The sequence below is a fragment of the Poromitra crassiceps genome, assembly GCF_964638095.1.
Source record: "Poromitra crassiceps genome assembly, chromosome: 2".
NCBI classification, from domain to species: domain Eukaryota; kingdom Metazoa; phylum Chordata; class Actinopteri; order Beryciformes; family Melamphaidae; genus Poromitra; species Poromitra crassiceps.
In genome coordinates, this window is record NC_139624.1 from 8,231,018 (window position 1) to 8,253,399 (window position 22,382).

At 46.5% G+C, this 22,382-nt stretch overlaps 1 protein-coding gene across 1 annotated transcript; it reads right to left on the minus strand.

The window, feature by feature from the left end:
• Positions 1–2,337: 2,337 nt before the first annotated feature.
• Positions 2,338–20,595, minus strand: msl2b (MSL complex subunit 2b). Its single transcript, XM_083632109.1, has 4 exons — positions 20,275–20,595; positions 14,877–15,124; positions 7,712–8,926; positions 2,338–5,983 (listed from the first exon to the last, which is right to left on the minus strand). Exons 1-4 carry the CDS (start codon positions 20,414–20,416, stop codon positions 5,690–5,692), a joined length of 1,899 nt encoding a protein of 632 aa, XP_083488235.1. The 5' UTR covers positions 20,417–20,595; the 3' UTR covers positions 2,338–5,689.
• Positions 20,596–22,382: the final 1,787 nt, after the last annotated feature.

A 22,382-nucleotide genomic window follows, 5' to 3' on the forward strand; every position in this document is an offset into this window, starting at 1 on the left:
CAAAAGTAATATTCTCATATTATTAAATGTACTTTATTATATGTATTTAAATTAAAGGTACAAGTAAATGCTGTTAAAAAAAAGCAAGCAAAAGACATGCCTGGGCTTGAGTGGAAGTCTATTTCTTCTTCTTGAGTTTTATAGCGGTTAGCAAACAATGTTATGTTGTATTACAGCCACCAAATGGAATGGCGTGTGGATCGTGATTAACGTAACTTGCAAACTAGGAGCACTGATTTGCCAAACCTGATTGCTTGCAGGCTACGCAATTTCTTCAGATTTTACTTTGTAACTAAGATTCTTGGGGGAAATGTAGTGGAGTAAAAGTATCCATTTTATTTGGGAAATGTAGTGGAGTAAAAGTGAAAGTTGACAGAAATAAATATAAATACTCAAGTAGAGTACAGATACTAAAAAAAAAAACTCAAGTACTGTACTTAAGTATTAATACTTCATTACATTACACCACTGAGCATACTGATCAAATGTGATGGGCTCTTCGGACAGACCAATATACTTACACGATCCTTATAGACGTTTAACTCGACATCTTCTCTCGGCTGCTCCCGTTAGGGGTTAGGGGTTAGAGGTTAGGGGTTAGAGGTTAGAGGTTAGGGGTTAGGGGTTAGAGGTTAGGGGTTAGAGGTTAGGGGTTAGAGGTTAGAGGTTAGGGGTTAGAGGTTAGGGGTTAGAGGTTAGGGGTTAGAGGTTAGGGGTTAGAGGTTAGGGGTTAGGGGTTAGAGGTTAGGGGTTAGAGGTTAGGGGTTAGAGGTTAGAGGTTAGGGGTTAGGGGTTAGAGGTTAGGGGTTAGGGGTTAGAGGTTAGGGGGCGCCACAGCGGATCATCGGTTTCCATCTCTTCCTGTCCTCTGCATCTTCCTCTGTGGTGCCGACCACCTGCAGGTCCTCCCTCAACACATCCATAAACTCTCTCTTTTCCTCTTGCTTGGCGGCTCCATGTTCAGCATTCTTCTCCTGACATAACCAGCATGTCTTCTCTGCACGTGTCCAAACCATCTCAATCTTAATCCTCCATGTTGCAGTGATTAAGTGACATAAGATAGGTAGGTTTGAAACTGTTCCCTAGCAACACAATTCTGTGAAAACCGTCTATAAATGGTCGGCTGCTGACTGTTTTGATTATAGTTTGTGTTATCTACTTTCTACCTACAAGTCAGACAGTCATGGAGTCTGAGACAAAATGTCATCAGATGAGGGTCAGAGCAGGACAAATGTGGAATCAATGTGATCATGATGTGAAGGTTGAGAATCACTGGAAGGGATTCATCTTCTGTCCCATTAGAGCAGGTGGGTCAAACCTTACGGGCCAGGGGCCCGCCAGAACCGGCCCGCCAAAGGGTCCAATCCGGCCGACAGGATGACTTTTCAAAGTGTGAAAATTGCAGAGAAGTCCTTCAATCCATAGTGATGCACTAAGGCTAAGAGGTGCCAGGTTTCAGCAGTAAGTTAAATATGATGCAGCGTATTGATTCATGCTTTTGGTCATTGGTTCCTTTTGATTTTGGTGCAACAGTGACGTTTTGTGTAGACCTCCGTTGTGGACTCCAGGACGTTTTAAAGGATGTTCTGCCCCCTGCTGGTGCTTATTAGACATTGCCATACATTTCCTTATTTGACGAAATGCAAAAGCAAAGACCTGAGCTCTTCTGGGCAGATGGTGGCCAGAAGTTGGAGTGGTTGTTTAAGACTGAGGTATTTAAGACTGCTAACTTTATTTCTAGGGCCTGGAATAGAAGGCAAGCACAGCTCTCACAGTAGGTTCAGGTGGTGGTTTTCATGCTCAACAACTTTACTGTGTATTTTGGGTGTTTTCTGTTGGTTTTATGTTTTGATCATTGTTCGTTTAAATGATGAACAGTCCAAAGTGTCCTGTAAGCCCATGTGGGCGGGGCTTCATTCGAAGCATGACACTTAAAGAAAATCAATCAATCAATCATATAAAGCTCTGTACCGCCCCCAGCACTGGAGGCAGAGCAGGTGACACCTTGTGGCCGCTGAGAAAACTACAGGTCAACCGAACATGACCGCATGTATGACTGTATTATACATTATGTCAATTACCCTGGCCCTGACTGAGGAACAGCTGGAGGATGATGCTATGGATTTAAAGAAAATGTGAAATAAACAGTCACACAGTGCAACACATTGGTAAGTTTTTGATTTTCTTTTTTGTGGAAATATGTTACAGATATATTACAGGTTTTTTTAAATGCCCCGAGGGAGAACAAAGTATCTGGAGACAGCAGAAACTAACACTAAGGGGATAGCAACATAATGGGAGACAGGACGGGACAGGTGGACAGCCAGAGTGGGCGGAACCAGGACCACTAGCCAATGGACCACCGAGTAACCTATGTTAGGCGACGTCCAATAAATACTGCAAATGTTTTGTTAACGTAACTCTTACAAAAAAAAAAACAGACAAAGAAAAGCGGGTGCGTTTTCCTCGAGTCCTCTCTGGTCATGAGCAGCACGTGTGCAGCTTCCGGGTGAGGAGAGGGAGGCCTGCACTCAACTGGACTATTGAACACACTTAAAACAGGAAGAAAACAGTTTGTAGTATTTATGATGTTATGCCTGGCCAGAATAAAGTGCTTTCATTCAAGAATAGACGCAGATAACCAAAAAAAACAGAATTTCAAACTATTTTTCCCGAAACAACCGTGTCCAAACCAGGGCATGACGCTTTTCTTCTAGGACCCGTGACGCTTGTAATCTTACCGGTTAATTATTGAGACACTGTACAGTATGTGTGTGTCTGTCTGCTGTCACATGACCCGGTAGTGCATCATTTCTCCCTCCCAAACAGGCATCCCGACCGACCAGAGGAGACGACCAGGACTCGTCTCCATAATCCCACCCACAGACACGGCCAATATGGCCGCCCAACCAAGCCAGAGGTAAGCAGGGGGCTCGAACCTGCTGCACTCACCCAGACGCCCAACTATTGATATTTTCATTCGAGAATTGTGAAGACTTGTGAAGATGATGGCTGGTTGCCAGTGGCTGTAGAAGACACATTTACCAGCCAAAATCTGAATTTAGAGACATTTGTCTGCTGGCTGGTGTGGTTAATTGTTATGCTATGTTCAGGTTTGTGATCGTTTCTTAAGAGGATGGGAGCTACTGGTCGTTCCTGAGAGCCATCTCCTCACTCTATCTTTGCAGTCTGGCAGTTTACTAAAATACTACAAACTTACATTTCTACGTCTTTTAACTTGTGTGAACTATTGTGGTTGAAAGCAGGTCTACCCCCACACACTCGCTCTCCATCGCTTTAATGTAACTTATAAAATATACGATCAAATGTCTTCTTAAATGGAAACCGATAAGTCTGTGTACAAAAACAAAAAACAAGTATTTTCTTTGATATAAATTACACCAGTCTCTGATGATGTCTCCATTCCTGCTAATTAGGTTCATCTCCAAACCTTCCCCTCATACACACACACACACGCACGTCGCACGCACGCACGCACACACACACACACACACACACACACACACACGCACGCACACACACACACACGAGGCAACACACTCCCAACTTAGCTACACAACATGCTCTACACATTACCCATAGTAGAGTAGAAAACAAGAAAAGCTTCTCCACTGAAATGAAATCTCTGCACATACAGTAACGCTACGTCTCTCTCTCTCTCTTCCACCCAAGGAGCCTTAATAAGAAGGATGAGACATCACTCACGTCACACAGCATTCAAATGTTGCTTTGGGGCCAGTTCTGTTGAAGTGAATGGGGCGGACATGGAAAACCATCATACAGTTTGTGGCGCTTCACCTTTGATTGAAAAAGCCTTCCACCAGATTCAATTAAACACATTATGATGATGTTGACTGATTTCTTTTTAAATAAATGTGTGCATTAGTTTTCCTTATTACTGGTCTCCAAAATGCTCATGGTTTTGTCTATCCAGCAGCTGCATATAGCTCAACTCAAACCCCTGTTTGGTCCAAAATAGAGCTAGTTTAGCTAACTACACCATGCTACATAACCCATCTGAGGCCTGTACCACGAAGCAAGATTAGTGGCTTAGCGGGGTAACTTCAGGTTTAAACCTGGGTTTGCCGTGCTACGACGCTAGTTCACTTCTTACCGAGATAGATATCAATGGTAACTCATGCTGCACGCACGGCTAACCTGCTCTGGGGCAGGTTAAGTTCAGAGGATAAGATCAAGACATGAAAGACCCACCTTCTGACCCCAATCAACTCTCTGGAAACGGCGAGTCACCATTCTATAGGATCCCCATGAAAGAGATTGCATTCAAATGATAATCACAAAAGAGAAAACATTAATGGCTCCTGTTGAATTAATCGAGGACTGAAGCGTTGCACTTGTACATCATTAAATTAAGCCTCCTTGCCACTTTGCAATGTTTTTATATTTATTAATTTTTATTTGCTCCCAAGTACGTTTGACCCCGCCGATTGCAGCTGAACGGTGCGTGGAGAAATATCACTAAATCACCGGCGTAAAAAAAGTTACTTCTCCAAAGCGCACCAAGGTGCCGTGTGTGCATTGCACAATGGAGCGGCTATTTATAAGCTATTTTCTATCAATAAAAACTACGCCCGTACCGTGTCGATTATATATATATTTAGCCTATAGGAATTATTATTATAATTATTTTTAACCTATAGGAATTATTCCATGAGTGCGATTAAACACATCATGAGTCACAGAGATAATTATTAATTGAGCCTACATTTCTAAATCTATGGTCTATGGTCTAAATAGCTATGGATTTTGGAAAGTTAGACTGTCACATTACTTCCACTCGCAGAATAGACATGCGGGTTTTATTGAGTATAAGCTGCTGCTATGTAGGCTCGTGGAGGCAGAAATCTAATGTGAATGAAAGTGGTAACTTTAGACAGTCCTTCAGTAACAGACTAATAATCAGACTAATAATCAAGACAGATTTTGATTCTGACATACAGTAAAGCTCCGCTAATAATACACTTTGATGTGCGCTTTGAATGAGGAAATAGGCATGTCTGACACTGTAAAATTCAGAGCTGTCCATATTGCATTGTGATTGGCTAGTTGTTACAAACCACGCCTCTTTCGTGGGCACGAGCTCAGAGCTGGATAGGGAAATCCTAAATTGACAGACCCAGCTGGTATCGTTTAGCTTGATGGCAATGATCTGGTTTAAGTCAAACCAGATCAAGGGGACAGATCGTGGATCTGTTGATCTCCATTCGTGGTACAGGCCTCAGTCAACATCACATCATGCATTTTCTTTCATCTGGTGGCAGCATTTTTCAATCCAAGGTGAAACGACACAGATATGATGGTTTATAGTGGGACTTACATTCACTTCAATAGAACTGTCCTCAACGGCTGGGCCCCAATGCAAAATTTGAACGCTGTGGTGTGTGAGTGATGTCTTTTCCTTCTTTATAGGTTCCTTGCTTCCACCCTTGCATCTGTGAGTAAGACCACAAGCGTGGTGCAGTTCCGGGCGATAGACGGAGGGCGTGCCTCAGCTTTGAGCTGGTGACCCTCAGTACCGCCTGTCACTGTAGCTGCCTTTTCCCCGGCTCGCCCCGAGGGGCAACGCCCAGCGGCGGGAAGGGGGGGGGGGGGGGGGGGTGTGCGTGACGAACGACCCGGGGATGGAGGGGTAGTGTGCTGCGCACCCTCAACAGTCAAACCGCATATCCAGCGAATCGTCAAAGCCCCTGTTGTCGTGCCCCGCCCCCGACAGGAAGCTGGGGGCTCCCGAGGGGGCGCTAATGTTGAGGAGGGCGTTGGCGCCAGGCGAGCTGCTGGCCGGGCTGCGCAGGGCGGCCGCCGTGATGCTGGTGAGGTTGATGCCCAGCGTGAGTCGGGTCTGCTCCAGGGCCTTCTCTGGCACGGCAAACGCCTCCAGCTTCTTCTCCCCGTTGGCCATGTAGGAGTTCTGGCAGCCGCGGCAGATGCAGTCCAGACACGCCTGCAGGGGGCGACAGCATGAACAACAATGTAGGTCAGGTCAGGGATACTCAACTTGCTTTGCCCGGGGGCCACTTTCGTGAAATGATAGAAGGCCAGGGGCCAGTTAAAGGATGGGTTTTCCGTGGGGAATATGAATATATATTAAATCTCACGCCCCTAAGGTTTTCGAATCCGTTGAAATTTTTGAAATTGGATATTCACTGCCAGAGATATCAAGCATCTCTCACATATTTTTTGGGCCAGCCGACGCGTTTCGCGTCATCTGGCCTAAGTCCGCCTTGCGGAACTCGTGCACCTATGAACTACAACTGTTGTTGGCCATGGTCCCGCCTCTAGAGGTCCTCCACGCCCCTTCAGAGGCCTTGACCAAAACAAAAACGCAGCCATCTTTTCAAGCGCCTAGCCTGCTGTAGCTAATATTAGCTTCCCATAGTTCCTTGCAAAGAGACCATTATCTCGGGAACGGAAGCACTAATCGACACGGGACTGGCGGCATTGGAAAGCTCGTCAAATTTTACATCTAGTAGTAGGTGGGTTGAAGTAACGAAATCAACGCTGAGCAATGTACCCGTTTTTACACATTTTTACAGAAAATAGTTACAACATCAGATGCGCGTAACTCCTACGAAAATGCCTTAAAATGCATGAAAAAAAATTTATGAAGACATCTCCCGACATATATACTACCGTTTACATTTGGTGCAATTTGGAGGCAATTTTATTTTCGATTTATTTCTTGTTCTTTGTATATTTCATTGTCGAAGCCTTCTTCTTCTTCTTCTTTGAGTTTTATGGCGGTTGGCAAACATATATGTGCATTACCGCCACCTACTGGAGTTTGATATCAGCCAAATGCCTGAGGGGTGGGCATAAAAACGAAGGCCACGCGAGCCCAGTGCATTGTGGGAAATGTAGTATTTCGAGTCCCCGCACCCGCACCTCCCCCCCACCACCCCCCCCCACACACAGAGTGGATTTCGGTTGATATCTCTGTGAGTAAACCTCCAATTAAAAAAATTTCAACGGATTCGAAAACCTTAGGGGCGTGAGATTTAATATATATTCATATTCCCCACGGAAAACCCATCCTTTAATAAACAAACATACATTTTTCTGTAGCGGATTGTAGGTTTTTGGGGTGTCCGGCCGGAGTTTAGTCTGACAATGTTGCACACAGATTAACCATGACTAGATTAAACATAAAACTACCGTATAATGAGAGCAAACACAAGCTATCAGTGAAATGTAATCTTTTTTTTTTCTTTTTTCCCCCCGATTTTTTATCCCATTTTTATCCCCCATTTGTGCTAATTTTTTAATTGATTTATCCTGGTTGCTGCTCCATCCTCTGCCGATCTGGGGAGAGCCGAAACTGGCTCCATGCTTCCTCCGAGACATGGGCAGTTAGCCAGCCGCTTCTTTTCACCTGACAGAGGAAGCTTCACCGGTAGGACATAGCACGTGGGAGGTTCACGCTATTCCAATCAGTTCCCCTCCCTCTCAACAGGCGCCCTTAACGACCAGAGGAGGAACCACATTAGCAATGTAAAGTGAAATGTAATCTTGAGCATGACTTTCCAGCTGTCCAGAAAATCTGCGTTTCTTACAGAGTTTGTTACTCTGTTATTCATGTTCCCAGCCGAGCCCAGACAATGAAGCGTCAACAATCATTTGACTGTCTGGGATGGTGTGTTGTCATTTGAAGAGGGAGCAGCTGTATCCTCACCTTGCGGTTGGAGTAGCAGGGGCAACGCTGCCCCCTACAGGTCAACACCGAGGGGTTCTGCGTGGCCCGGCCACACTTGCAGCCCTTCTTCTCCACAGGCTTCTTATACAGTGGCTTGGAGGGGCTGGGCGGGTGCGTGAGCGGGTGAGGGTGGGAGTGCGGGTGGGGGTGGGGGTGTGGGTGGGGGCGGGGCTGGGGGCGGGGCTTGGGGAGCCCCTGCCTGGCCTTGGCGTAGGCCTTCTTGGGGCCCCCGTGGTGCTCCACAGTCTTTTTCAGTCCCTTGTTGGAGACGAGCACAGTCTTGCCCACTTTGGGCGGGCCTCCGTTAGGCACCGGGGCCAGGTGAGGGTGAGGGTGAGGGTGCGGGTGAGGCATGGCTGAGGGGAACTTGGGCTCCCGTCTGGCGGCGGCACATGGGTTGGTGGGGCGGTGGGAGGAGCTGTTGGCACCGAGGGGCGGGGCCCGCAGGAGGCTGGCGATGGGGAGGGGCTGGACCTTCTCGCTGTCGCTCTCTGAGCGGGAGCGCTTGCGGTGGCAGCGAGGGGGGCCGCGGGGGGCGGAGGGCTGGGGGGGCGGCTGCAGCGAGGGCTGCGGGCGAGGCTGCAGGGGGCGGGGGCAGCTCTCCGGGGGGAGCGAGGGTGCGAGGCGGGAGGAGTCGGGGCAGCGGGGCACGTTGAGGCTGCACTGAGGGACAGAGGGGGGGCGGTCAGGCTCGGGGTCCGGGTCCGTCTCGAGAGTTCTAAGCACCTCCTCCACGCTCAGCAACAACGCCCCGCCGCCGTGTTTCAGCTCCTCCCCGAAAGTGGCGATGTCACAGAGCCCCGCCTCCCCAGTCGCCGTGACGCTCACGCACACCGGCAACTCCTCCCCAAAGTCCTCCTGCTTCAGAAGCCCTCCGCCCGTCTCTATGGTTACGGGCTGCATGGTGTCCATATTGGCCAGGCCGTTACAATCGTGCAAGCCGTTCACACCCACGGGGCGACACTCCTCCTCCACCTTCAAGCCGTTCACACCCACGGGGCGACACTCCTCCTCCACCTTCAAGCCGTTCACACCCACGGGGCGACACTCCTCCTCCACCTTGATCGCTCTCTCTTCCTCGGGTCGGACCGGCTCGCAGGTGGACGCCGTTTGCGATTGGCCGACAGCAGAATCTGAAACATCCTCCGCTTCCGGCTCGCTCTCGGCCAGCGCCAGGCCCTCGTTGAGGATGGCCTGCAGGTAGAGATGAAAGCGTATGAAAATGACATATCACGATTATGGTGACCAAAATGATCAAGTTATCAGTATTATTGTACTACTATTTGCATTATTACTCTGTGCTGGAAATGTTCAGAAAGGACCGGTACACTCACTGAAATCATTTCAGCTTTTATACCGTTTCAACTTGACAACATAAGCATTCTCAATTGGCCCTAGCCCGACTTTGTGTTGCAGTGTTTGCTAATAAATGGCAACAGGTGACAGGAACTCAACTTCAGTCCAAACTAGGGATGTAACGATAACAGGTTTTTAATGATAACCGTGATCAAATTTCTTACGATAACCGTACAGTTTCAAATTTCCATTATCATTAAAACCGTGTTACGATGGTTACAGTGCTTTGAAAAACATGGTGAATACTGTCCATCATCAACCAAAGTTGGCAACAGTCTGACAGATGCAAACGTGCAGCCTTGGAGAAATGATTTCAGTGAGTGTATCAGTTCTTTTTGGGTCTGAGTTTTCAATATAAAAAAATTGCTGAAATGATAATACTGACAACCGTGATCATTTTGGTCACTATAATCGTGATATGAAAGTTTCACATCGTTCCATCTCTAGTCCAAACTGTTTCCTAGAAACAGAATCCCAGTGAAACTATCTATATTGAAAACTCAGACCCAGAAAGTACTGATACACTTCACTGAAATCATTCCACCAATGCTTGGCCTGTGTCTGGGAGACTGTTGCTAACTTTGGTTGACGACTGATGGCATTTACCGTGTTTTTCAAAGCACGGTAATCATGTAACACGGTTGTAACGATCATCAACATTTTGAAATAGGGGTGGGCGATATTAGATCGTTAACAATTAGAATTAGGGATGCACCGATCCACATTTTTTCACTTCCGATCCGAATCCGATACCTGAATTTGGATATCTGCCGATGCCGATGTTATTCCGATACCGATATTTTTCTTGAATATACAGTATAGGCAAAGATTTGGCCAATTAAAGTTTTTTTTTTAACACGTTCACTGCCAATGACGAGTTGACTCGTCAAACACAATCCAACCGTTCACTGCCAACGACGAGTTGACAAGTCAAAAAATATATATATATTTTTTTGACGGTGCTACGTGGATCAATGTCCCCCACGTCTCCTATAAAAATATTGGAAGTATTGAATGTGTATAATCTATTTTACCGACCAACTAAGTGGCGACAGTGCTCTCCCGACAGAGAGAAAGCCAACCAAAAACAGCCGCGGGAGCAAGCCATTCTCAAGGAAATGGCTTGGCGATTTTACAGTCATCAGTCACCAGACTCGCCCGAGAGCGGCCGCGCCAGCAGCAGCACACAGAGAGCGGAGAGCGGTGCTGGCGTGGGGGATTGCAAATTTGCATAATAGATTATGGGTGAAACACACTTTGAAACACCCGCAGAAAGGCCAGAATCGCACGCATTCCGAAAACCCAGAAACGAACGAGCCTCATTCTCATACTGTAGGCGAAAACGCTTTCACGCTGCTGCACACCGGCGCACAACGGTGTGGGGTTCCAAAAATAGACTGGGTGGGCAGCATAAAGCCTAGAATCGCACAAAGCTTCATCAAAGCTCTCAACCGAAAATCCAAGAAACGATTGAGTCCCATCCACAGTCCACACTCGCCACACTCGCCGACGAGGGGCCGCCAGAGAGGGAGGCTGCTCACTGCTCAGACAGGCAGGAGAAACTGGCTTGTGACAAACGCCACCAGACACGCCCACGGAGGGAGGAGTTTAAAGGAGAGGGTGTTCAGAACTATATTGTTCAGATGTCTGATGTCTCACTGATGCCAAAAATAAATGGTTAAAGTGACTGTTCTGCCTGTTTGATTGAATTTCACAAAACTGCGATTATCTCAGCTTCCTGTCTCAGACGCTGAAACCATGCTGTACTCAACGGCTAATATCTACATAACTACTAACTCTACAAACTAACTCTTTTAGACAGAGAAAGCACACATTCTATTAGTACTTTTGTGAACTTCGTGTTCACAAAGTCCAAGCAGAAAATTATCCTCGGCTCTTGTAAAATGAGCCAGAATCCTCAAAAAACGGCTTGGCAGAAGCTACCTACAGTAAAAAAAAAATGGCTGGCAGTGAATGTGTTAACTCATTCAGGGCCAGTTTAGGACTGCCAATATTTAGCACAGGCCAAAGATTTTCATAATTGTTGGTCATCTTTCAAGACCCACAGTAAATTATCTATTAGCACCAGAGTGATTTGCAATACCTCAAAATGAAGATGTATGTCTCTGGATTCACCAGGAAAAAAAAAGTGAGCTTTTAGCATGTTCTGTACTCTACTTATAGCCATTTATATACACCCTGTTTTCACCCAAAAAGTCTCTGTGAGAAAAGAAATTGCAGAAAATGGCATTTATGTACACAGCACACAATATCAGGCAGAACTCGCTCTCAATTCTTTTATTTTGAACTGTATTGACATCAGACATGTAAATATTATTCATTATGACACAAATGACAAAAAAAAATATATATATATATATATATATATATATGAAGTGCTTTTTTTACATTCAACAATACAGTTTGCTCAGTGTGAGTGAGTGTACAGACAGACACACAGACAGACAGACAGACAGACAGACACACACAGACACACACACGCACGCACGCACGCACGAACGCACACACACACACACACACACACACACACACACACACACACAGAGAGAGAGAGAGTTCTCTCCACAGCTGCTGCTGGATCGCACCTCCTTCCCCCTCCTTCCCCATCAGCGTTTCCCTCCTCTCGCTGGGAGGAATGCTGCGACACGACACAGGCTTTGGGACCAGGCGCTGCTGTTACCGGATCGATCATGTTCGTCACGGGTTTGACTAGGCAATCCAGGTTCGCCCTGCAGCAAGGCTGGCACATAGGAACGGGGTCCAGGGACCAGGATCGATCATGTTGGTCACGGGTTTGACTACCGCGGTTTCGATGTCCGCTGCTCAGAGCAGCCTGCTCTGCAGCAAGTCGATCAGCTCTGCAGCGCGGCGAGGGGGCATTTCAATGGCGTTTCTCCTCTGCAACAAGGAAGCGCGTTTCCTTTCCACCTTCTTCCTAATTTCAAACAACAGCTGCGGTATGTGTTTGATAACGTGCTGTCGGCTTGACTTTGAGGATAGGGACCCGAAACTATGTCACAGGCTGGGTAAGTGTTTCAACTATGCGCTGCACTCATAAAAACAAAAACACGTCAAACACGTCATTGGCGGGGAGGGCTATTTCTGATAACACGTCAAAGACGTCATTGGCGGTGAATGAGTTAATATACCTTGCAAAAAGCAGACAAAATTAAGAAAATATACAAGGCAAAGAAGCATACTATTATTATACATGGGCAAATTACGGCCAGCTGTGCGGCCTGTGCGGCCCGCGCTGGAATTGCATTCCCCCCCCCGATTCCGATCCGATTCGTGAATTATGTCAGTATCGGCACCCGATACCGGTATTGGATCGGATCGGACCCATCCCTAATTAGAATGTCTCCACGATCTGCCTTTCCAGACAGGTCGTTAGTATCGCGCTACATGCAGTGCACATTCTATCAGTTGCATTTCTATGTGTGAAAGACGCTTCCAAAGTTTCCCTCCCTCTTTTCAAAGCGCGAGCAAGGCAGAACATGGTGCAAAGTGTCTGAATCTTATGGCTGCTTTTCCTTTGTGATAGTTTGAGTTTCATTTGCTTCAGTCAGACTTTGGCTGTTATTTTAAATGCGAGGATGCATTGCTCCTAATCTGCCCTCATCCTGCCTCGGTGTAGGGGTGTCAAAAAATAATCGATTATAAGATGTATCGCGATGCGGACGTGCACGATTCTGCATCAATTCACAAATGTCAAAAATCGATTATTATTATTATTATTATTTATTTTTTAACACGTTCACTGCCAATGACGTGTTTTTACGTCAAACTAAATCCAACGGTTGACTGCCAATGACGTGTTTTTACGTCAAAAAAATGATTTTTTTTTTTTTGACCGTGGGATGTGCATCTAACCCTTTTACATCTCTTATATAATTATTGGAGCCACCGAACATGTACAACCCATTCCACCGACCCACTAAGTGGCGACAGTGCTCTCCCAGACTAGAGGAAGGCAAGCAAAAAGCATGTGTGAGGAAGCCATTCTCATGAAAATGGATGGGCGAAAACGCTTTCGTTTTCGCGCTGATTGCTGGCGGTGCGGGATTGCAAATTTGCATAATAGATTACGGGTGGAACACACTTTGAAACACGCAGCATAAATAAGACCAGAATCGCAAAAGCTTCATCAAAGCTCTCAACACAAACCACAAGAAACGAGCGAGCCGATCCAGACTTGCACAGCGGCCGCCAGCAGACAGGCAGCAGCAGCAGCAGAAGCAGTGAGCCTGGTGACGCGAGGTTACAGCAGCAACAGAAACGAGCTTGTGACATGCCCGCTGCAGCCAAGAAGAACACACACGGAGGGAGGAGTTTGAATGAGAGGGGTGTTTCCTGCTGTTATGGAGGAAATTACTGTTCAAAACTATTGTTTAGATGTCTGACGTCTTACTGATGCCAAAAATGAATGGTTAAAGTGACTGTTCTATCGAATTTCACAAAAAGCCGTTTATCTCAAAATAATTTTTCAGACGCTGAAACCATGCTGTATTCAACTGCTAATGCTTACATAACTACTAACTCTACAAACTAACTCTTTTAGACAGAGAAAGCACACATTCTATTAGTTCTTTTGAGATATTGTGTGTTCACAAAATCTTAGCAGAAAAGAATCCTCGGGTCTTGAAAGATGAGCCAGAATCCTCAAAAACAACCTCTGGCAGAACCTACCTACAGTAAAAAAAAAACGGCTGGCAGTGAATGTGTTAATAATCAAATAAAATATAATGGAAGTACATGCAGTTGTTTATTTTAATTATGGATCATAATACAATGCAATTCCAAATGCACTTTTATTTTAAAAGTAGCCACACAGTGAGAAAAAAGAAAGTGAGAAAAAATAAATCATGTATTGTGGAAAAAAGTGATGCATCGATTTAAGATGCATCGAGATGCATCGATAATCGTTATCGAATCGTAGCCCTCTGAATCGTAATCGAATCGAATCGTGAGGCCAGTGAACATTCACAGCCCTAGGGGTGATCACGTTTCTGCTCCTTTTCAACCCCGCCTCTCTCTCATTGCTTACGCCTCAACGCTGTGTGTGCGTGTGTGTGTGTGTGTGTGTGTGTGTGCGTCGAGCCGCATCTCTCTGTCCCACTCCCCACGCTCTCTCTCTCTCTCTCTCTCTCCCCGTCTGTCGGTCTCTATCTCTCCCCGTCTGTCTCTCTCTCCCTCTCCATTAAATTAGCAAATTAAAATGACAACAATCACATGAAAGATCGTCCAACAAAAGCAACTCAATCACAGAGAGCCCATATATTCCTCCCATCGCCCAACCCTACTGTATAATATTGAACCAAAATCTATGTATTGGTCCAATACATGATTGATAAATGGATAGATGGATAGATGGATAGATAGAGCGCGTGCATGCTTGTGAACATTGTTATTTCTTAGCACATGAATTATTGCAAACTCAGCGTAAATGAACATCAAAATATTTATAAAACAAATAGTATTTTAAATTTCCATGATTTTCACCCCGGTTTCTCATGACCGGTCGAACCCTGAAATTAGTTTGGATGTACTTGTACTGTTCAGTAACTTGCAAAATAGTCTTAAAAACCAAGATGAAAATGAATCATGATAAGATCGTGGATCGTGATCCTGCCTGAAAAAAGTGATATTTTTGCCATATCTCCCACCCCTCACCTGAAAGGATAATAAACGTGTGAAAGGGTCATACTAAGAGTCAGTAATATGACCACGGTTTATCATTAACCCGCTGATCGTTTCATCCTCCTACCTGCAGGTCGGGCGAGTCGCTGGCGGCGCTGGCTATGTGCGGGGCGAGTGGTGACTGGGCGATGTACAGACACAGCTTCTTGTAGCAGTGGACCAGCAGGGAGAGCTGCCGGTTCTCCTGGAAGCGGGAGTAGTCTTTGCACCAGCTGCAGGAGGGCTTCAGCTGCATCCTCTGACCCTTACAGCCTCGACACACGTAGTGCTGACAGGACGAGTCGGTGGGCGCGATGGGGTCCTGCAGCAGGTTCCCTACAGGACGACACACGGGAGAGAACCAGGAGGACACGTTCATACCACAAACAAAACAGTGCACATTTCACAGGAAACATGAGGATTCATTCACTGGCTTTCAACAAGACACCCAAAAACCCAGGCTTTTTTTTTTTTCAATGAAAAAGATTTGGTCTGGTGTTCAAAATTATTTAGGGAGAGATACATCTTGCCCCTGCTAACTAGGTCATACCACTGTATAGATGAAGACTGTTCTTCACAGCGACAAATATCAGAATATATGTGAGATGATTGGCAGGGTTTTTTACATTTTAAAATTTATTAATTTTGACCTTATTGACTGGATGTGATTTTGTTGAGTATCTACACTTATAATGCCGGCAGTGTCTGTCGTCTGTCTCTCTGTCTGTCCTTCGTGTATCTCGAGAACTGTTGGTCGGATCGACTTCAAATTTGGGAAGTGCGCTGATGGGAACTCGATACAAGGCAGCGCCGAATTTCATGCAATTCAGCACAGCGCCACCTACTGGCAACACAAAAGGTGGTTTATCTTGAGAGACGTTCGTCTGATCAACTTCAAACTCGGGGAGTGCGCTTAGGGGGACTCAACAGAGTGCAGGGAACTGAATTCCATGCAATTCAGCATAGCACCACAAAAAGCGGTTTATCGATAGCCATTCATCTGATCGACTTCAAACTTGGGGAGTGCGCTGCTGGGAACCCGACATAGAGCAGTGCCGAATATTGTGCAATTTGGCACAGCGCCACCTACTGGCAACACAAAAAGCGGTTTATCTCGAGAACCGTTCGTCCGATCCACTTCAAACTTGACGGGTGCGTTGCTGGGAACCCGAGAACTTGCAGTGGTAAGATTTGTGGCAATAAGATCACAGGTTTCACGTATCTCCAGGACTGTCCCTCCGATCAACTTCTGTGTTTGTCCTTCACGTATCTCCAGAACCGTTTGTTGGATCAACTTCAAACTTGGGGAGTGCGCTTAGGGGGGCCTGACTGAGTGCAGTGTGTGTGTGTGGGGCAACGGGCACTGCACTAGTCTGATATAACGCACACTAACTGCCCTCTATCTGAACATTATTCTTCACGTCAACAAAAACTGTGGACTCAAAGTGGCTCTACAACAACAACATAAAAGCTAGACTTATTTGCGTATCGGACCTGAACCACAACATATTCCATACTTTTCCAGATTTTTTGTTTTATTTCCAAACTATTCAAGACCTGTTTCCAGACTTTCCAGACCTGTGTAGGAAACCTGAAAACCAGTAACAAACAGCTTGAGATCAGACCATCGAAAACACCTAAATAGCCAAGACAGATGATGTGGATTGTGGATGCTGGTCAAGTTGGGCTGTGGCTTCTAAAGCTGTGAACTGTGATGGTCACTGGTCAGTTTGGGGATTTACTAGCTGCTCTGCCAAAAAACAGTTTCCTGCTTTGCTGAGTAGTTGAGATACGTTTCAAACCTTCAAATCTTTATTCACACAAGCTGAGTGAGGTGTGATAAACCTCTCTGCCAGACTGAGTCACAACTGCTCTTTGAGAGGAGCTTCCTTAGCAACGCTGGTCGTTAAGGAGCACAGCTGCAGACGAGCAAAGGATGAAGGTTGACCCATTCATAAGAAACAACCCCTCTCTCTCACACACACACACACACACACACACACACACACACAAACACATAAAACACAGTGTCTGAGGTAATGCGTTAAGAAAGTCTATATTTAAACAATATGCATGGACCTCTTTCATATGCATTTTCAATGCATTATTTAGACAATGGCAACGTGGGGGTCTCTCTCTCTCTGTGTGTCGAGCCGCCTCTCTCTCTCTCTCTCTCTCTCTCTCTCTCTCTCTCTCTCTCTCTCTCTCTCTCTCTCTCTCTCTCTCTCTCTCTCTCTCTCTCTCTCTCTCTCTCTCTCTCTCTCTCTCTCTCTCTCTCTCTCTCTCAGCTGGCATCACAGGGACACATCAGCTTAGGCTACGACGTCATACCCAGTTATGAGCTAGACTAAAGAATCAAAATAAGGTCTATCTCTCTATTCAACGACAAGCTGAAAATGCGCTCATTGCTTTGGACATGTTGCTGTGACAACACAACGTGAGGTCCTCTCAGTGAGGTCCTCTCAGTGAGGAAACACAACATGAGGTCCTCTCAGTGAGGTCCTCTCAGTGAGGAAACACAACATGAGGTCCTCTCAGTGAGGTCCTCTCAGTGAGGAAACACAACATGAGGTCCTCTCAGTGAGGTCCTCTCAGTGAGGAAACACAACATGAGGTCCTCTCAGAGAGGTCCTCTCAGTGAGGTCCTCTCAGTGAGGCAACACAACATGAGGTCCTCTCAGTGAGGCAACACAACGTGAGGTACTCACAGTGAGGCAACACAACATGAGGTCCTCTCAGTGAGGTCCTCTCAGTGAGGCAACACAACATGAGGTCCTCTCAGTGAGGTCCTCTCAGTGAGGCAACACAACATGAGGTACTCACAGTGAGGCAACACAACGTGAGGTACTCACAGTGAGGCAACACAACATGAGGTCCTCTCAGTGAGGTCCTCTCAGTGAGGAAACACAACATGAGGTCCTCTCAGTGAGGTCCTCTCAGTGAGGAAACACAACATGAGGTCCTCTCAGTGAGGTCCTCTCAGTGAGGAAACACAACATGAGGTCCTCTCAGTGAGGTCCTCTCAGTGAGGTCCTCTCAGTGAGGCAACACAACATGAGGTCCTCTCAGTGAGGCAACACAACATGAGGTCCTCTCAGTGAGGTCCTCTCAGTGAGGCAACACAACGTGAGGTACTCACAGTTAGGCAACACAACGTGAGGTACTCACAGTGAGGCAACACAACATGAGGTCCTCTCAGTGAGGTCCTCTCAGTGAGGCAACACAACATGAGGTCCTCTCAGTGAGGTCCTCTCAGTGAGGCAACACAACATGAGGTACTCACAGTGAGGCAACACAACGTGAGGTACTCACAGTGAGGCAACACAACATGAGGTCCTCTCAGTGAGGCAACACAACGTGAGGTACTCACAGTGAGGCAACACAACATGAGGTCCTCTCAGTGAGGTCCTCTCCGTGAGGCAACACAACATGAGGTCCTCTCAGTGAGGTCCTCTCAGTGAGGCAACACAACATGAGGTCCTCTCAGTGAGGTCCTCTCAGTGAGGCAACACAACATGAGGTCCTCTCAGTGAGGCAACACAACATGAGGTCCTCTCAGTGAGGTCCTCTCAGTGAGGCAACACAACATGAGGTCCTCTCAGTGAGGCAACACAACATGAGGTCCTCTCAGTGAGGCAACACAACATGAGGTCCTCTCAGTGAGGTCCTCTCAGTGAGGCAACACAACATGAGGTCCTCTCAGTGAGGTCCTCTCAGTGAGGCCATACAGCTAAAGGGGAGTTGTTGCATTAAGAATGAGCAGCGAGGCATGGAAATAAATGGCCAAAATAAATCACAGAACAGGAAAGTATTTGAAGTTTCCTCTAGTCATGTAAATGCCTATGTTCCATGAAGTAGACACAAAATTGCCTCTTTTTCCCTCTCCGGCTGTTCTTTTTAGTTGTACAACATATCATTGTTTTGTCTTTGTGAGAAGTGGAGGGATGCCATGATGTCACATGATGTCTGTGCTTCACATAAATAAATAGCCTACAACCACAAAAACAATCTAAATGCTTCTGCTCCATCCTGCCAACAACACACAGAGGGGGTGTGTCACGATGATGCAGGGCGCTCTGCATGATGCTGCGTTCAAATGCACCTCGTAAGCTCCTACAGCCCAGTTTCCAAGTCTGGAATATGACTTCAGGCGCTTTCAAGTGTGTTATAACAATAACGATGCTGTAGTAATATAAGAAAAAATACTATTAACTGTGAGACAAAAGTAGGCGTCTGCCTGGTGGCTGTTGTTGGAGCTTATTTGTGCTGCATTGACTTGACAGAATGAAGATGGGACATAGACAGCAGGAATAGAATCACTGTATGCAACTACTGTTGTGATATAAATCACTTATTATATATGTTTGTTGAGACAACTTCCATGCCCTCTAACAGGTCTCTAAACGTCACATCTCGGCAATTGAGGCATCTGAGAATCAGGGTCCCCCAAACTCTTCGCTTGTCAAGAACCCCCACATGTAGAAAATAGATTGTGGACTCACATTTGATAATACATAGGTAGGTTTGTTGTTAGATAGAGAGATAGTTTTCTTGTGTACTCTGTGGGTTGGGAGATCATTTACGGCTGCAACTAATGATTATTTTCATTGCCAATTATTTTCTCAATTAATCGATTATTTGTTTGGTCAATAATTTATAGACATTATAGACATTTGCTGACGTCCTCTGTCATCCTCAAATGTCTTGTTTTGTCCACAACCCAAAGAGTTTACTGTCAGACGGGTAAAGAAACCAGTAAATATGTTTGTTTACCTTTATTTATACAGGGGGGAGTTACACTGAGAGCAATGCTCTCTTTTCCAGGAGCGCCCTGTTCATATTCACTCCTGCAAGCTGTCCAGTACAACCACAGTCTGATCTGCTGGCCACTGATCAGCTCCACTGGAGCGGTTGGGGTTAAGGGCCTTGCTCAAGGGCACCTCAGTGGTGGTAATGAGGTAGGGGCAAGTGCTGCTTTTTCACTTTGCCCACCCAGATTTATCCTCCCGGTCCCGGGGATTGAACCGACGACCTTTCGGGCACAAGCTCTGCTCGCTTCTCTAACCTTTAGGTCACCGCTGTCCAATTGTTGAGAACTAAGTAACATTAATCGTTTCAGCTCTATCCATACCTATTGTTGTTGTTAGATAGGCTATATTGTTAAAGAGAATATGTTTTAATTGTGTACACGGTGGGTTGGGAGATAATAACAAGGACACCTCATTGCCTCACTGTGGGAAACACCGTCATACAAAACAACCACTTTCCTAGTAGCCCGGAATAGGGAATTTTCCGACAGCACCTGAAGGCAGCACTAGTTAACGTTGGCTCCCACTGCGAGCACAGCTGACAACAACGGACCGTATTGTGCACACCCCCACCCTTCTCATCCATAGAAGAAAACACACACACACACACTCACTCACACACTCACTCACACACACACACACACACACACACACTCACACTCTCACACACACACTCACCGCACACCAGGCAGGACAGGGACTGGCGGAAGAAGGGCAGCAGCTTGCAGAGCTCGGCGAGCGCCCGGGGGTCTCGGGGGTCGCACTGCAGCACGGAGCGGCTCGCGGACACGTACAGAGAGGTCGCATTCACCGGGTTCATCTCGAGCTGTTACCACGCCAAACATCAAAGTCACAGAGGCGACACAAAGCGCTCCCAGCGCCGTGTGCAAGCAAGCGGGCTCCGGTGACAGGCTCAGCACACTGGTTACTGCCCCGGTGTCCCAGCACGCATTACTATTGTCCAGGCATAGAGTCTGTGCACAGTGCAATCCAGCTGACACATCCTCCTGTAAGAGAGAGGATTGCACCTGTAAAACACATCATTCATTCACAATAGTGCATCGTTTTAACAGTAGGCTCATCGTTTTGCACAGTGAGCTGTTTGGATTTTATATTTGACTTTGTAACACTTTATATTATGCTCCTTTTTGCCTCTGTGTAAATGTGCTACACAAATAAACACGCCTTGCCTTGTAACACCGAGAGCTGTCAATCACAGGTTACACATCCTCCTGTAACACCCAGAGCTGTCAATCACATCCAAGCCATCATCACGTCCCTCCTCTCCAAGCAAAGGTGCGCACACACACACAGAATAAAAAGTAGTTTGAACCCCCAGGATTTACAAGCGCATTCAAGATCCAAATCACCCCAGTTCAGCCAAGTCGGGTCGCTTTATTCCCATACGATCCGCGGCGCTGAGTTATGATTCTTAGACAATGCATCGTGTATGGTGGCGCTCTTTCCTTCCTCAGAGCAGTGGCCTTACGACAGCGGCCACCACATTGAAACAGCTAGGGGGATTTCTATTCTTGATGCTCGCCCAAAGGAGTGCGTTGGTTCGCCCAGTAATTCCATACTCCACAACATGCATGCTCGTACGTCCAGGCTAGTCAGTCGGTGGGTCCAGATCCAGTAGCAGCAGCAGCACCAGCAGCAGCAGAAGAAGAAGCAGCACACAATGCATTTATTCCAGACCGTAGCATGTGTGGCACGTAGGCAGTGCAGTCCAACAGAGCAGCAGGCTAGGCAGGCTCAGATTGTGTTATTGTTCAATGTTCACTAGCTGCTGCTGAGAGATTCATGGCGGCTTGGGCTGCGAAAACAAAACAGGCCTCCCTCCCTCTCCACTTCAAACGGTTCTGTTTAGCGAGGGAAGAGAGCAGCCGGAAGCTAGATAGGGAGGAAAAAAGGAGTAACCGGTGGTTTAATGATCCAAGAAAAGACGGCGTCGAAGCCTTGTCGGCTCTGTTGATGTGATGAAAATGAAACCTGCGAAAGCAGCGGGCTCTGGTAACAACACTAGCCGCTCCAGCTGCACCAGGATACCGGGCTAACAAAACAGGCCGCTTCGCCCTTGTAACGTGTAGCTGGTGCTGCCTGGTTGTTGTCGGCTGTTCAGATGATGTCCCGACACAGCGTGTCTGTGCTGGAGCTCCAGCCCCGCTGATGGACAGTGGAAGGGAATTAAATTCCTGTTTTGCTACCTGGCTATCGTTAGCCGCGCAGTATTTCTCATCACCTCCCGTTGCTTTCCCAATTCCCACACACACACAAACAGAGAGGGGGAGGGGGGGGGGGGGGCGCTGTTGCTCAAATCTCGTGAGAATACACAGAAAGCGGTTAATTTGAAAGAAGTGTTGATCAAGCTGTAAGAAAAGTTGAAGGGTTTGCCTTGTTAAATCTACCAGTCATACATTCAAGATGTTTTTTCAACAAAACAGACTTCTTTTTGTGAATAATAATAATAATAGTAATAGTAGTAGTAGATGATGATGATGATAACAGTAATGATGGCAATAATAATAATAATAATAATGATAATAATAATAATAATAGTACTAATAATAAATATAGCCGCAAGCGATGATTGACGGGGTCCAAGCATCCAGTGACCTGGGGTTTTTACATCAGATATAGATATCAGATAGTGCACATTTAGTCAGACTTGATATGTGCACAAGTGCACCAAGTTTGGTTGAGATCCGGTGACCGGGGGGGGGGGGGGTAAATGTGACACAAAATAATGCACATTTAGTCAGAGTCGATATGTGCAAAGTTTGGCA

Excerpts from the sequence above, each read along its gene's own strand:
- msl2b (XM_083632109.1), bottom strand. The coding sequence starts at position 20,416 with ATGAACCCGGTGAATGCGACCTCTCTGTACGTGTCCGCGAGCCGCTCC. Across the intron at positions 15,125-20,274 it reads CCTGTCCTGCCTGGTGTGCG|GGAACCTGCTGCAGGACCCC; the intron begins GTGAGTGTGTGT and ends GTCGTCCTGTAG. Across the intron at positions 8,927-14,876 it reads GCGACTCGCCCGACCTGCAG|GCCATCCTCAACGAGGGCCT; the intron begins GTAGGAGGATGA and ends CTCTACCTGCAG.